This window comes from Pelophylax lessonae (genome assembly GCF_965119305.1).
Source record: "Pelophylax lessonae genome assembly, chromosome: 4".
Lineage (NCBI taxonomy): Eukaryota > Metazoa > Chordata > Amphibia > Anura > Ranidae > Pelophylax > Pelophylax lessonae.
Window position 1 is genome coordinate 64,246,835 of NC_138771.1, and position 15,566 is coordinate 64,262,400.

Here is a 15,566-nt window from a genome sequence, read left to right on the forward strand (position 1 = left end):
TGCAGTGAAGTTTCCAACCAACTGCAGTCAGCGTCTGTCTTTTACAGACTGGAAGGAGCTGTTGCTTTTTCCCGGGTAGAAGGACGTGGCTCCGCCCCCTGTGTACGCCTTCCGGCGTTCCCAGCTCTCCACGAGGTAGCTGGGCTCACGAAACATGGCCGCCCCCATAGAAGAGACATAAGACTCCAAAAACATGGCGGCCGGCGTGACCTGAGGACATACATGCACTTGGTCTACGGCAAAATGGCGGCGGACCGCCGAAATCGTTTTCCCAGCACATCCACCTGCATCTCTGCTAAGAGGCGATATATGGATCTACAGGAGATACACTACAAATAAGGTAGGATTATACCTCCTATGTCTGCTGTAATGTTACAGTCTGCTGGGTAGAGTGTTAGCTCTCAAACCAAGTCCACTTCCCACAAACACATGCTGTATTACAAAGGGGACTTGTAAGTATCAGATATATACTGACCATATATGGAGGGGCCCATAATTCATACTGCCTCATAACGAGGAAAGAAAAAAAGGGAACGTTTACTCACCATACCGAACCGACAGGCACCCTCTCTTCACAATACCCTCTCCACCGGGGTGGGGGTTTGTGGACTACTCCGGACGCCTCGACTCTCTGGTTCCTGGCGTCCAAGCGAGACTTTTAACTCGCAAGGTCAGTCCCTCCACTGGGACTCCGTCGCGGCCGACCCAGCGCGGAGCTCTGGTCTGCACGCGCTCGTAGGCAGAAACCGGGGTGACCACTGGATCTCAACATCCAGCCCGTCGCCCGGCCCCGCATACTTACTTGAATGTGTCGCGGCCGACCAAGCGCAATGCCATGGTCTGCGCGCGCTCGTAGGCCGGCTGGGGTGACCACAAGTGTCGCCCAGTCCGGCATTTTTGCTTGAAGATCTCACAGGAAAAACACTGGAGAAAAACTACCTGAAAAATGTCTTTTTCTTAAAGAAAAAAGTCTTGCCAGGACCAAAAGATCCCAGCAAGGAACTTCGGTCCTTACTCCTGACTAGACAGAAAAAAACTGATTCCCTGTAGCAGAGAGAGGGAGGATATACCCTCAGGGACTGCCCCTAAGGTGGAGCCAGAACGTTTTGTCTTTCTGCCTAGTCCTACTCCTGTGGAGACAACATAACCCAGCTCTTGAGAATCAAGAAGACTACGTCTGTCAATGAGCGATAGAGAAACTGGATTTTTTACATACCGCAAAATCCATTTCTCTGATGCTGATTGACAGACACAGCTCCTGATCTTCATAACCAATGGGTTATACTGCCCCCCCCCAGAGGAAGAGGACACAAGGCAAAAAAAGAATCTGGCTACGCCTATGGGCAGTTCCAGGAAGTATACTCCCTCTCTTTGCTATAGGTACTCAGGTTACAAGCAGTGTCAGAAAAATTACAACTCCACAGAGGGGTGGGTGCTGTGTCCGTCAATGAACATCAGAGAAATGGATTTTTACAGCAAGTCAAAAATCCCATTTTCTCTTTCATTCATTGACGGACACAACGCCTGATCTTCATCACCATTGGGATGTCCCAAAGCAGTGTTAAACACGAGGGGTGGGAACAGCAAAAAAAAAAAAATCCCAAAGCTAAACAGCCAACCAAAACTGGAGCCCACCTGAAAAAAAACCAAAAAAACAAACAATACACCCTCAAAGAGGATCAGATCCTCTGAACAGCAGCCTGAGAAACCTTGTGGCCAAAAGAAGCATCCACAGATCCCAACACATCCACTTTATAAAACTTTGTGAAAGTGTGCGCCGACGACCAGATGGCCACCTTGCAAACCTGTGTCACTGACGCCTGATGACGGAAGGCCCAGGAGACAACAGAGTGCCCGAGTAGCGTGCGCCTTAACAGGGAAAGGAGGAACCTGAACCCTAATCGAATAGGCCTGAATCACTGTCTGCGATCCATCTGGAAATAGTCGCAGAGGAAGCTGACAACCCTTTCCGAGGCCCATCCGTGAGCACAAATAGGGAGTCTGACTTCCTAAAAGACTCTGTAGCTGCCAGGTACACCCTAATTGCCGGGCCACATTCAAGGCAATTTCCTTCGGATGTTTAGACCTGGAACACAGGGAAAGCAACACAATGTCTTCACTCAAATGAAAATCAGAGACAACTTTTGGGAGGACGACTGACAGGGGCGAAGAACCACCTTATCTCTGAATCACCAGGTAAGGTGAACGACAGGATAACTCCATCATTGGTGCAAAAGTAGGATGGATTTCACGGCCACTGCAATTTTTTTAAATTCTGCATGCACCTTTTTTCAGCCGAAAACGCAGGCATAGCAGCCTATTGGAATCAATGGGCTGCTATGCCTGTGCAAATGTGTAGGCCGCCAACCCTCATACATGTGAACCAGGCCTAAAGCAGTAGTAAAGTAATTTATAAATAAAAACACCGGTCCTCATGCAGGTTTAACCACTTCTGGACCCCAAGGATTTGCCCCCTTAATGACCAGGCCATCGGATCGGAGCCGAGCGCCAGGACCAATCATCCGGTAGGCCAGACACTGCTATACTATAGACTATATAATAATGTAATGTGGGCTGCTATGCCTGTGCATATAATATATCTATCTATATCTCCATCTCAGATACTAAGATTATTATATATATATATATATATATATTATATATATATATATGATATAGACACACACACATATACATACAGTGACAGTATATGGTCCTTGCAGAGACTTGCTTGTAGTAGGCAGTGTCTGTTTATGGCTGAGCCCGGGAGGAAGCATGCGGGCGTTTGCTGGGAGCCGTCTGATTGGTTACAAGGAGGAGCTAAGCTCTCGCACTCTAGGATCATATTACCAGACCTGTCTATTGAGGGAGTGAGTCACACGTGAACTGTTTCATAGGAGTCAGCTCACTGAAAAGTATCAATCCAAAAGGCAGACTTGGAGAGCAGAAAAGCACAGTATTTTAAAAAGGACCACAATAACAATACCGTGGGTATGCGATACTGCGATATATCGCATTACCGAAAACCGGCATCTCTCTAGTCTGGAGCCACTAAGATGACCAGAATCCCTTCTGCCTCAATCTTGCGTAGAAGTCTTGGCAGAAGCTGGACAGGAGGGAAGGCGTAAATCAGACGATGCTGACCCCACGGGTCCACCTGCGCGTCTGTGGTGTTTTCCTGAGGATCCCTTAACCAAGCCACAAACCTCTGCACTTTTAAGTTGAGCCGAGACGCCAACAGATCCACCTCGGGGATGCCCCACTGGAGACTCACTGATCCTTGGTCCAACGCCTCCCAACTAAGGTAATCCGCCTGCCAGTTTTCCACCCTAGGAATGTAGAGAGGGCTGGAATGAGCTTACCCTATCCCCACCTTACAATGATGGCTACCTCCAGAGCCACCAGGACACTTCTTATGCCCCCCTGGTGATTGACATATGCCCTGGCCGTGGCATTGTCCAATTGAATGCACACTCTGGACATCCCTGAAGATGATCTGTCCAATGGTCCACACAGTCTGATCGCTTGAAGTTCCAATACTAATTTTCAATTACCAAGTTCCAAAATCCAATTCCAATTAAAAATCGGTAGTCTGGACTCTCCCAGTGTCCAGAACCCCCAAGAAGAATGTTTGTCGAGGATGCCTCCCCAGCTGGCATTCAAGGGGATTACTGTCCAACATAAGGGGAAGAAGGATTTTCCCAGACGAAGCAATAGAGAACAAAGCCACCATATCAGGACTCCTTCGTTCCCCGGCTCAGCCAGATCGGATTGTCCAGAGACTGCCGAGTCTCATCCCATTTGGCCAGAATATCCCTTTGCAGGGAACTCATATGGAACTGTGCAAACGGAATCACCTCGAAGGTAGACCCCATCAGGCCCAACACCCGCATGCAAGTCCAGAGGGATGACCATCTGCTGGACAGCATACTAATTGCAGCCTGCAATTTCTGGACTTTGTGCACAGGAAAGAGCACTCTGGCTAAGGCTGAGTCCAGGGTCAGACCCAGATAGTCTAGCTTTGTGGAGAGAACCAGAGCAGTCTTCTGAAAATTCATAATCCAGCTGAACTCCTGCAGAATTCATATGGCGATTTCCAGGTTGTCCACCAGAGCAGTAGGAGACTCCGTTAGCAGAAGGAGGTCGTCCAAGTATCCCAGTACCGTGATCCCTCATTGGCGTACCAAAGCTAGTACCGGGGCTAACACTTTTGTGAAGACCCGAGGAGCAGAGGTGAGACCAAAGCATAAAGCCACAAACTGATAATGCTCCTCTCCCACGGCAAAGCGGAGCTGGTGACCGGCACATATTGGAATGTGAAGGTAAGCATCCTTGATGTCGATAGAGGCAAGAAAATCCCTGACGCAGGGATGCCACTACCGTGCAAGTGGACTCCATTCTGAACTTATGCACTAGCACAAAGCAGTTCAGCGCCTTGAGGTTCAGGATTGGACACACCTTGCCTTTCTTCCTGGGAACTGTAAACAAGTTTGAGTAAAAACCCTAAAAAAAACGTTCCGAAGTCAGAACTGGGACAATCACCCCTTGAAGCAACAGGTCTTGTACCACCCCAAACAGACCCTGGAAGCAACATCTTGTACCAGGGAAGTCCACGGGTCCGGAAACCAGCGAAGAAGTCTCCCCACCCCCGATACAGGTGAGGGCGCACCTTCATACTGAAGGAGCCTTGTCTGCGAGTCTGGAGAAGCCCGCTCTCGGCTTGCCAGACCAGGTTCGCTTGTCAGTCGACCCTGAGGGACGAAAAAAAAAACTTCTTATGGGTCGAGAAGGAGGGCCCACATCTACGACGAGGTTCCTTGCCTTAGTAGCCTGTGGAAGAAAAGGTACTCTCCCCCCCCCTCCCCCCCTCCCCGTGAGGACATTCAGGGTAGCTCCCAACAGGGAAGATCAGTCAAGGCCTTTTTAGAAGTCTGGTTCGCAGACCAGTATTTGAGCCAAAAGACACGCCGAAGGACCACTGCTGAAACAGGGAGCCGAGCCACTAGGGGAGCCGCATCCACAGGAGGCTTCACAGATAAACTGCAGCCCCTGGACCATCTGGTCTGCCAGCTCAGCAAAGGCAGGGGGTAGCTGTTCTCCCTCCAGGTCACGGCCTAAAAGCTTAGCCCACTCAGTCAGTTTGTGACACCAGGGCAATGGTGAATACCGGCCTCAGTGCCGAACTTGCCAGAGTGTACATATTGCGGGCCACAGTCTCCGCCTTCCTGACAGCCAGATCCTTAAAGGCCGGGGACTCTTCAACCGGAATCATGGTTGCCTTGTTCAATCTGGAAACCGGAGGGTCCACCACCGGTGGAACAGTCCACTTCCTAATAAGGGACTCCTCATAGGGGTAATGCCTAGAAAAATCGCTTAGGAACCCCAAGGGGACGTTTTAGTCGTCCCCACTCTTTAGCGACAATTTTGTCAAAATAGGCAGAGAAAGGAAACACCTGTGCCGCTCTGGGTTGCTTGTGAGTGCCAAAGGGAACCTGCGCCTCAGTCGCAGCTTCATCCTCTATCTTCAAGGTCTCACGCGCAGATACAATCAGTGCTTCCACCAGCACCTTTTTGTGCGCGGTTGCAGATGTGGAGGAATCATCCTCACTATGAGAGGATTCCAGCAGCATGGTTGCAGACCCAGCAGGATGATCCACGTCCGCGGCAACCGAATCAGATTCAGGATCTGATGAGACAGATAGGCAGGGGAAGGCGGGGGGCACTTATTGCTAGCCCGCCACCCGAAAAGCCACCTCCACCACTGGATCTAGATTATCCAGCCTGTCGCCCAGTCCGGCAGTTGATTGTAGATCTCACAGGATAAACCAGGAGAAAAAAAAAGTTCCATCTAAAGAAAACATTTGCCAGGATCAGAGATCCCAGCAAGGAACTAGGTCCTTACACCTGACTAGGTAGAAAAAAAAAACTGGAGTACCTATAGCAGAGAGAGGGAGTTTACCCCCCTGGGACTGCTTATAGGGGTAGCCAGATTCTTTTTCTGACTAGTGTCCTACTCCTGTAGGGGGGCAGTAGGTTATGAAAATCAGGAGCTGTGTCTGTCAATGAACGAAAGAGAAATGTACTTTACTTTTAAATAAGTATAAAAGTACAAGAACTATTTGGCCCACAAAAAAATATATAACTTTAGTCAAATGCGTTGCTGTGTCTGCTATATCTAAATTTCAGAATGAAATACTGACAAGCAGTTTCTCTTGACTAACTGAAAGCCAACAGTCAAATTATGCTGCAATTATCTGCAACAAAGACTAGCTACTCAAAACATCCACCAATGTTCTCTTTGATTTTGTTTATATTCCTAGCACAGCAAGAAGCTTTTCTTTTACAGAGTAAATCTGAAGCCTCTACTTTGACGTCACAGCTTGACTCTGAAATCAGATATATTTCTACTATGATTCAAGCTTTCATCTATACAATTAACTGTGCCATTATGTTTCAAAGACAGTCATCCTTGCAATGAAGGGTCTTTCAATCTGCAAGCAAGAAGCACAACTGCATTATATGGTAATAAACTGTATGTTACTGCACAATTTCATGTTTTGGACTGAAACAAACAATATGAAAAGTGTACTGCATTTGGTCAGGCAATAAAACATTAACTGAATGAGGAGTCCATGAAATAAAAAAAGTACATAGTAGATATACATGGATTTCAAATAAAAAAAAAAAAAAATTTACAGATACACCAACACTGCATAAAAGATGTAAAAATATGGACGCTAAAAGGACAACTGACATTAAAGAGAACAGAAGTAGGAACTGTCATAAAAACACTTGTATGAGAAAATAATTCTGCACCCCTTCTCGTATTTAAACCCATTGCATTACATTTGTATCCTTTGGGTTTAATATTCTGTTGCTAAAGGGATATACAGTCAGGTCCATAAACATTGGCACATTGACATAATTCTAATCTTTTTGGCTCTATACACCACCACAATAGATTTGAAATGAAACAAACAAGATGTGCTTTAACTGCAGACTTTCAGCTTTAATTTGAGATTATTTACATCCAAATCAGGTGAAAGGTGTAGGAATTACAACAGATTGTATATGTACCTGCCACTTTTTAAAGGACCAAAAGTAATGGGACAATTGGCTGCTCAGCTGTTCCATGGCCGGGTGTGTGTTATTCACTCATTATTCCATTTACAAGAAGCAGATAACAGGTCCAGAGTTAATTTAGTGTGCTATTTGCATTTGGAATCGGTTGCTGCCAACTCTCAATATGAGATCCAAATAGCTGTCACTATCAGTGGAAAAAGCCATCATTAGGCTTGGAAAACAAAACAAACCCATCAGAGAGATAGCAAAAACATTAGGTGTGGCCAAATCAACTGTTTGGAACAGCCTTAAAAAGAAAGAACGCACCGGTGAGCTCAGCAACACCAAAATACTCGGAAGACCATGGAAAACAACTGTGGTGGATGACTGAAGAATTCTTTCCCTCATGAAGAAAACACCCTTCACAACAGTTGGCCAGATCAAGAACACTCTCCGGGAGGTAGGTGTATGTGTGTCAAAGTCAACAATCAAGAGAAGACTTCACCAGAGTGAATACAGAGGGTTCATCACAAGATGTAAACCATTGGTGAGCCTTAAAAACAGGAAGGCCAGATTAGAGTTTGCCAAACAACATCTAAAAAAGCCTTCACAGTTCTGGAACAACATCCTATGGACAGATGAGACCAAGATCAACTTGTACCAGAGTGATGGGAAGAGAAGAGTATGGAGAAGGAAAGGAACGGCTCATGATCCAAAGCATACCACCTCATCAGTGAAGCTTGGTGTTGGTAGTGTCATGGCGCGGGCATGCATGGGTGCCAATGGAACTGGTTCCCTTGTATTTATTGATGTGACTGCTGACAAAAGCAGCAGGATGAATTCTGAAGTGTTTCGGGCAATATTATCTGCTCATATTCAGCCAAATGCTTCAGAACTCATTGGACGATGACCCGAAGCATACTGCGAAGGCAACCAAAGAGTTTAAGGGAAAGAAGTGTAATGTTATGCAATGGCCAAGTCAATCACCTGACCTGAATCCAATTGAGCATGCATTTCACTTGCTGAAGACAAAACTGAAGGGAAAATGCCCCAAGAACAAGCAGGAACTGAAGACAGTTGCAGTAGAGGCCTGGCAGAGCATCACCAGGGATGAAACGCAGCGTCTGGTGATGTCTATGCGTTCCAGACTTCAGGTTGTAATTGACTGCAAAGGATTTGCAACAAAGTATTAAAAAGTGAAAGTTTGATTTAGGATTATTAATCTGTCCCTTAAAAAGTGGGAGGCAAATACAAATGGCAATACGCGCACCTCATGCGCACTGTTTTTTTGTAAACCCTCTTTATCCTGAAAGGAGATAGTCAGTGTTATAAAACGCACCGAAGCTGCATTTTTTTCCCCCAAAACAGGTTAGGTGAGTTTATCAGAGTTTGGAGCTTGAGAGTTTATTTATTTATTTAATTGGCCGGCTTTTTAATTTATTCTGGCCATTGAAAAAATAATATAAACACTGAGGTGCTAAATGTGCCTAGGGTTTAGGTGCAATTGAGCGTTTTTCATCGTTTTTTTGTGGTCAGAAGAACTGCTCTTGAACGCAATTTTTTGGGGCGTTTAGACAACAGCCCATAAACTCCCCTGCTGATATACTGCTAAAAACGTCCATGTGTGCAGAGACACATAAGATAACAACAGAGGGGAGTATAAGGGCAGTTAAAAAAAAAAAAACACCCAAACTCACAAAAATGGGAGTTTAACAGCAGCAGTGTGCATGAGACCTTATGTTTTACAAGGTAAATATTCAATGGCAGCATGTAGGACTACAGCTTTGTGTGCATGTAAGCGGTTTTCCTGGCAATAAAAAGGCAACTTGAAAGCGTTCACAGAGATACACACCTGGTGTTTCCGAAGAATTAGACAATGGAGCAGATGCTTCTGCTAAAGCGGCCAATGTAGCCAGCACAGATGTTGATGAATTGCCAAACTGTACTGTAGAGGCTATTCCATTCTCATCTGGAATAAAAAAATATATAGCATTCTGTATTAAGAACAAGTGCCAGGCATAAACCAAGTTAACAATTTCATAAAGTGGAGCTCCACCCAAAAGGGGAAGAGTCACTTGTTCTCACCCCCCCCCCCACCCCCCCACCTTCTCCACTGGGGGGGGGGAAGCAGGTACCTGGTTTTGACAGGTACCCTCTCCCACTCCTGAGTAAGATCGCCGCTCTACGTCATTTCCAGACCCTCTGCCTTTTCCCTGCTACCTTCTGGGACACACACAGGTCCCAGAAGACAATGGGACCGTTCAGAAAGTGCAGCGCGACTTGTACATGCGCAGTAGGAAACAGGCTGTGAAGCCGGGAGGCTTTTTTTTTTTTTTTTTTTTTCGCTTTAACTTCAAAATGATTTCCACATCAAACCTCTGCAGCAATGCCAATGCAGTAACTATCAAACATTAGAGCAGGAGTCTCAAAACTAGGGCCCTTCAGTATTTCAGGAACTACAATTCCCATCATGCCTAGTCAAGTCTGTGAATGTCAGTTTTACAATGCCTCATGGGAAGTGTAGTTCTGCAACAGCTGGAGGGCCGTAGTTTGGAGATCCCTGCATTAGAGCATCACCAAGACTTTGAATTTACCAATATGCAGAAACAAGAGCCTTAACAATCTATTCAAACTAAATTAAACCAAGTAGGTCCTCAAACTGCATTACTGTTGGTAAATCTAAGGTAGATTGAACAATCTTTAACAGCCTAAAAAGGTTCACTTTAAACCGTTTAGTGGAATACCTGAGTTTACATAACAGCCATACATTTTACTTTAAATGCGGATTTATTTTATTTTACATACTAATGAGAATGCAATAGAAGTGAAAAACATTAGCCTGAGTGAACATATCAGGGAGATTAAGGCTGACCATAGACTGCAATTTTCTTGTACAATTTTCCTTTAGATTTACCTTAAACTATGTAGTGCAAGAGGCTGCCTAATTGGATAAAGTTCTTTAGTTTTGACCTCATTATATATTTTTTGGTAAATCTAAAGGAAAATTGTACAAGGGAATTAAACATGTATGGCTAGCCTTAGACCCCTTTCACGCGGAGGCACTTTGGAGTTAAAAAAAGTGTTTGAAAAGCTCACAAAAGCATATTTCCATTAAAACCAAAGAATGCTTTCATTCAGCAGCATCTTTGGAGCGCTAAAAAGAGCGCCTCAAAAAACGCCCCTCTCAACTGAAATGAATGGGAAGCACCCGAAAAGCGCTCAGTGTTTTACTGGCAGTTTAAAAATGCCTCAGTGTGAAAGGGCTCTAAACTATATAACTCGGGGCTTGACAAAATAGTTTTGAATATAGGAGCCATTTTTTTTAACTCCTATGCCTACTGTGCACTTTTACCCCCTACCTGCCCAAGCCAATTTTTAGCTTTCAGCGCTGTCGCACTTTGAATGACAATTATGCGGTCATGCAACACTGTACCCATAAGAAATTTGTACACAAATAGAGCTTTCATTTGGTGGTATTTAATCAACACTGGACCAGTTTTCTTCATTTCCGTTTTTGCAAATAACTGGATTTTTTGTCTTATCGTAAAATCCTTTTCTCTGATGTTCATTGACGGACACAGCTCCATACTTTGACTCTTGGGTTTATGCTGGCCCCTACAGGAGTAGGAAACTAGGCGGAAAAAAGTTTGACTATGCCTATAGGGCAGTCCCAGGGTATATACTCCCACTTCCTGCTATAGGTCTTCAGTTTTGTAACAAGCAGTGTCAAAAAAATATAAAACCCAACTAAATAGAGGGGCAGGTGCTATGTCTAACAATGAACATCAAAGAAAAGGATTTTAGCATAAGACAAAAATCCAGTTCTCTTTCATTCATTGACAGACACAGCTCCATATCTTTTTGACCCTTGGGACGTCCCAAAGAAGTGTCAACATGAGGGGTGGGAAGAAAACAGCAATAAACATACTTCCCAAAGGCTAAACGTTGCCAGCCAGGTAAAAAACAGAAGCTCAACCAAGAACAACTGGAGCTCCCCTGACAAAATAGTACACCATCAAAGAGGACTAATCCTTTCCAAAGGCGGTCTACAAACCTTTGCGGCCAAAGGAAGTATCCGCAGATGTCAACACATCCATCTTCTAAAATTTTGTGAAAGTGTGCACAAACGACCAGGTGGCCGCCTTGCAAACCTGCACCACTGACGCCTGATGACAAAAGGTCCAAGAGGCACAAGAGGCACTAAGCACTTAACAGGGAAAGGAGGAGCAGGACCCTTAATGGAATAGGCCTGCACCACCGTCTGCCTAATCCATCTGGAAACGGTCGCAGCAGATGCAGCTAGCCCCTTACAGGGCCTATCCGCAAGGACAAATAAATCTTTTCGGAACAACTCTGTCGCCGCCAGGTACAGCCCGATTGCCCGAACCACAGCCAAAGAATGTAAGGCAATCTCTTCAGGGTGCTTAGGCTTAGGACACAAGGAAGGCAACACAATGCCTTTATTTAAATGGAAACCAGAGACTACCTTAGGAAGGAACGACGTACCATTTCTGTGAATCACCAAGTAAGGTGAACGACAAGACAAGCTGCCAGCTCCGACACCCTACGTACAGAAGAAAAAGCCACCAATAAGGCTACCTTCTGGAACAATGTAAGCAGAGGAATCTCACAAATATTTTCCAATGGCAGTTACTGAATAACTGACAGCACCAAGTTGAGATCCCATGAGGGCAATGGAACCCACACTGGGGGAACTAAGTGGCGAACCCCCTGATCAAAAGTGCGAACCACAGAAAGCATAGCCAAAGGACGATGAAAGAAAACTGCCAAGGCCGAACCTGGCCGTTGATGGTATCCGTCGTCCGAGGCAAGACGCTGCTCCACACCTCCTTGGAGGAAAGCCAAACTGAGTCACCGAAAAGGAGCGGGGGTGAACCCCAAGAAATCCGGGCATCCGCAAAGTATGCTCTTCAAACGCGATGGTAAATCTACCTAGAAGTAGATTTACTAGCTTGCAGCAGCGTGGGAATTACTGATTCAGACAACCATCTAGCCTTCAGCACCTGGCTTCCCACAGCCAAGCCGTTAAAGCCAGCGACTGTAAAGCAAGATGGAAGATTGGTCCTTTGAGGCAACAGATCTCCTCTAAGAGGAAGTCTCCAAGGAGCATCTACTACCAACCGTATCAGATCTGCGTACCAAGACCGGCGAGGCCAGTCTGGAGCCACTAGGATGGCCAGAATCCCTTCTGCCTGGAGCCTACCCAGGAGTCTTGGCAGGAAATCTAGAAGAGGAAAGATGTATATCAGACGATACAGGTCCCAAAAGGAGCCACCAGTGCGTCTATGGCGTCAGCCAGAAGATCCTGAGCCACAAACCCAAGCTCCTTCCTGTTGAGACGAGAGGCCAACTGTACCACCTCGGGAGTTACCCAATGGAGACACAATAGATGAAACGCCTCCTGAGGAAATGTTCAGTATATCAATCGGTAATCTCGATTCTATTGTGCCAAAAAACGCCACCCCACTCGGACAGGCTGGCATCCGTGGTGATCACCATCCAGTACAGGGGAAAGAAGATTTACCCTGTCGAAGAACCAGAGAGCGAAGCCACTGAATCAGGGACCCTCTCGTACCCCGGCTCAACAGAATCCGATTGTCTAGAGACTGTGGATTCTTACCCCACATGGCAAGAATCTTTTTGCAGAGGTCTCGTGTGGACAGATTTTGGAACTCGTCCCATGGGAGGAACACCCTGGCTAAGGCCGAGTCCAGAACAGACCCAGATAGTCCAACTAGGTAGACTGAACCAGAGCAGATACCTGGAAATTTAAATTCCAACCAAACTACTGCAGAGTCCGCACAGTAAGCTCCCGGTTGTCCTTCAGAGCAGTCGGAGACTCTGCTCGCAGAAGATCATCCAGGTACTCCTGTACGGCAATCCCCGCTAGCGCAAAAATGCCAACACTTGCGAAAAACCCGAGGGGGTTGAGGCGAAGCCTCTTGATAATGCTCCTCGCCCATGGCAATCAGAGGAAGCGCGGATGACCTACATATCGGAATATCAAGGAAAGCGTCCATAATATCGATCGAGGCCAGAAGATCCCCCTGATGTAGGGATGCCACTACTGTACGAATGGATTCCATTTGAAACATCTGTACCCGCACAAAGCGGTTTAAAGCTTGAGGTCCAAGATTGGATGTACCTCGCTTTCCTTCCTGGGACCTTCAAACATGTTTGAATAAAACCCATGAAACAAATGTTCCAATTCCGAGACCAGAACAATCACCCATTGTAGTAGCAAGTCTCGCACCGCCCCGAAGAGACCTCGCAGGCGGTCTGGGGATAAACGTAGGTTGGATGGAAAGAACCTCTCTGGAGAAGACCCAAAACTCGATGACCCACTTGTCTTGAATCAGGGAGGTCCACGGGTCTGGAAAGAAGCGAAGATACGGGTAAAGGTGCCCCTTCAGGCAGAAGAGGTGTTTGTTTTCAAGTCTGGAAGGACCCGCTCTCGGCATACCAGACCAGGTCCTCATGGAACCTCCGGAGAAGGTCTTTCCAGGGAAGCTCTGAACAGGCAATTCCCCACAAAGGGAAGATCACATAAGGCCTTCTGGAAGCCTGGACCGCAGACCAGCATTTTAGCCATATCATGCGCCGAAGGATCATTGCTGTCACGGACAGCCCAGAGACTAAGGGAGCCGGCATCCAGAGAGGCATTGCAAACAAACTGCAACCCCTGGACCAACTAGTCCACCAGCTCCGCAAAGGTAGGAGGAAGCTGTTCCTCTCCAGATCCTGGCACAAAAGCTTTGCCCGCTCGGGAAAGTCAGGGACACCAATGCTATGGTGAACACCGGCCTAAGGGCCGAACTGGCCACAGTAAACATGTGGCGGTAAAACCGGAGACTCCTCCAGCCTGGAGACCTGAGAGTCCACCACAAGTGGGACTGCCCACATACTCAACAGACTCCTCAAGGGATACCGTCTATCAAAATGCTTAGGCACCGCCACCTTTAGAACTCCACTGACTCACGATAATTTTGTCACAGTAGGCAGGAAAAGAGGAATACCTTTGCTACTTTAGAGGATCAGTGGGCCCCAAGGTGAACGATGCCTCTGACGCAGCAGCAGCTGTATCCCCCATGTTTAAAGTTTCCCACAACGATACAACCAGTGCATCCACCAGCACCTTTTCATGTGCGTACGCAGTAAAAGAGGAATCATCCTCCCTGTCAAGTGCGTGGATGCAGACCCAGTGGGGTCGCTATATACTAAGCTCCCCTGAAAACATAACAAGCAGGGGAGGCCACTGACCTAAGTGCTGCAAGGAGACGCCGGCCAAAGGTCCACAAAAGGACCACCTATTAGACCCCGCAAAAAAGCGAAAGGGTCGTCCTTCATAGAGGACATAGCCCCCTTGAGGGGGAGCGCCCGCCATGACGAGGATGTATAGGCAGAGTACCCTTGCCCACACAATTATGACTGCTACACTACACTAAAAATAAAGCGCCCCCACTTCGCCACCAGACTGGGAAGACCATAAGGATCTAGGATATTCAGTCCATCGCCCAGTTCAGCAGTGGATTGTAGTTCTCACTGGAACAGAAAATAATAAAAGAAAAAATTCAGTTTAAAAAAGGAAAAAATGCTAGGACCAGAGATCCCAGCAGGGATCTATGTCCATGCTCCTGACTAGGCAGAAAAAAAACTGAAGACCTATAGCAGGAATTGGTAGTATACCCCCTGGGACTGCCCTATAGGCATATTCAAACTTTTTTCCACCTAGTGTTCTACTCCTGTAAGGGGCAGCATAAACCCAAGGGTCAAGAAGATATGGAGCTGTGTCCGTCAATGAACGAAAGAGAAAAGCAATTTTTCTTCTTCATTGATGTGCGCTGATGGGGCTGCACTAATAGGCACTGATCAGCTGCACTAAAAGTGGCACTGAAGGTCATTGATTGGCATTGACGGGGCTGCACTGATAATCAGGGCGCTGATGATCAGTGCCCGGATTATCAGTGTAAATGTCCCCTGTCACTGGACAGCTGGTTATCGGCTTTATTTTCCTCACGCTGTAACAACGCTGAGGAAAGGAAATGACGATAACCGACATTTCTTTTTTTACAGGTGATCAGCTGTGATTGGACACAGCTGCTTACATGGTAAGTGGCCGCTGTGACTGGCCCTTTACCTTGATCTGTTATCAGCTGTGACCCGAAGGAGGATCCCCGGAGGTGCGCGGGTGGGGTGTAGTGTTGGGAGTTCTGGGAGGACATCAACAGACACCCTCCCAGAACTGGACGACTGCACTGTACCCATCTTTCGACTATAGCGAATACACGATTCACTGTGGGACCCTTCTCTCACATATACAACAAAATGAATTTTGGTTGTCACTGCTGACATTCAGCTTTTGTGACCCAGGCCAAGCATGCAGTGTGTAAAGTCAAAGGGAAATAAGAACTCAGAATTATTAAAAGAGGTTGTAAAGTGTGTGCGCTTTTTTTTTTTTCTTCAGTCAGGTCCATAAATATTGG

General features: G+C 46.6%; 1 protein-coding gene across 2 annotated transcripts in view; it reads right to left on the reverse strand.

The window, feature by feature from the left end:
• GABPB1 (GA binding protein transcription factor subunit beta 1) overlaps positions 1–15,566 on the reverse strand; it is a 72,792-nt gene that overhangs the window by 18,160 nt on the left and 39,066 nt on the right. For both annotated transcript variants that reach the window (XM_082256261.1, XM_082256262.1), the window contains exon 6: positions 8,915–9,031. In XM_082256261.1, the coding sequence (XP_082112387.1) occupies positions 8,915–9,031 (117 nt within the window). The remainder of the gene's footprint in view (positions 1–8,914; positions 9,032–15,566) is intronic.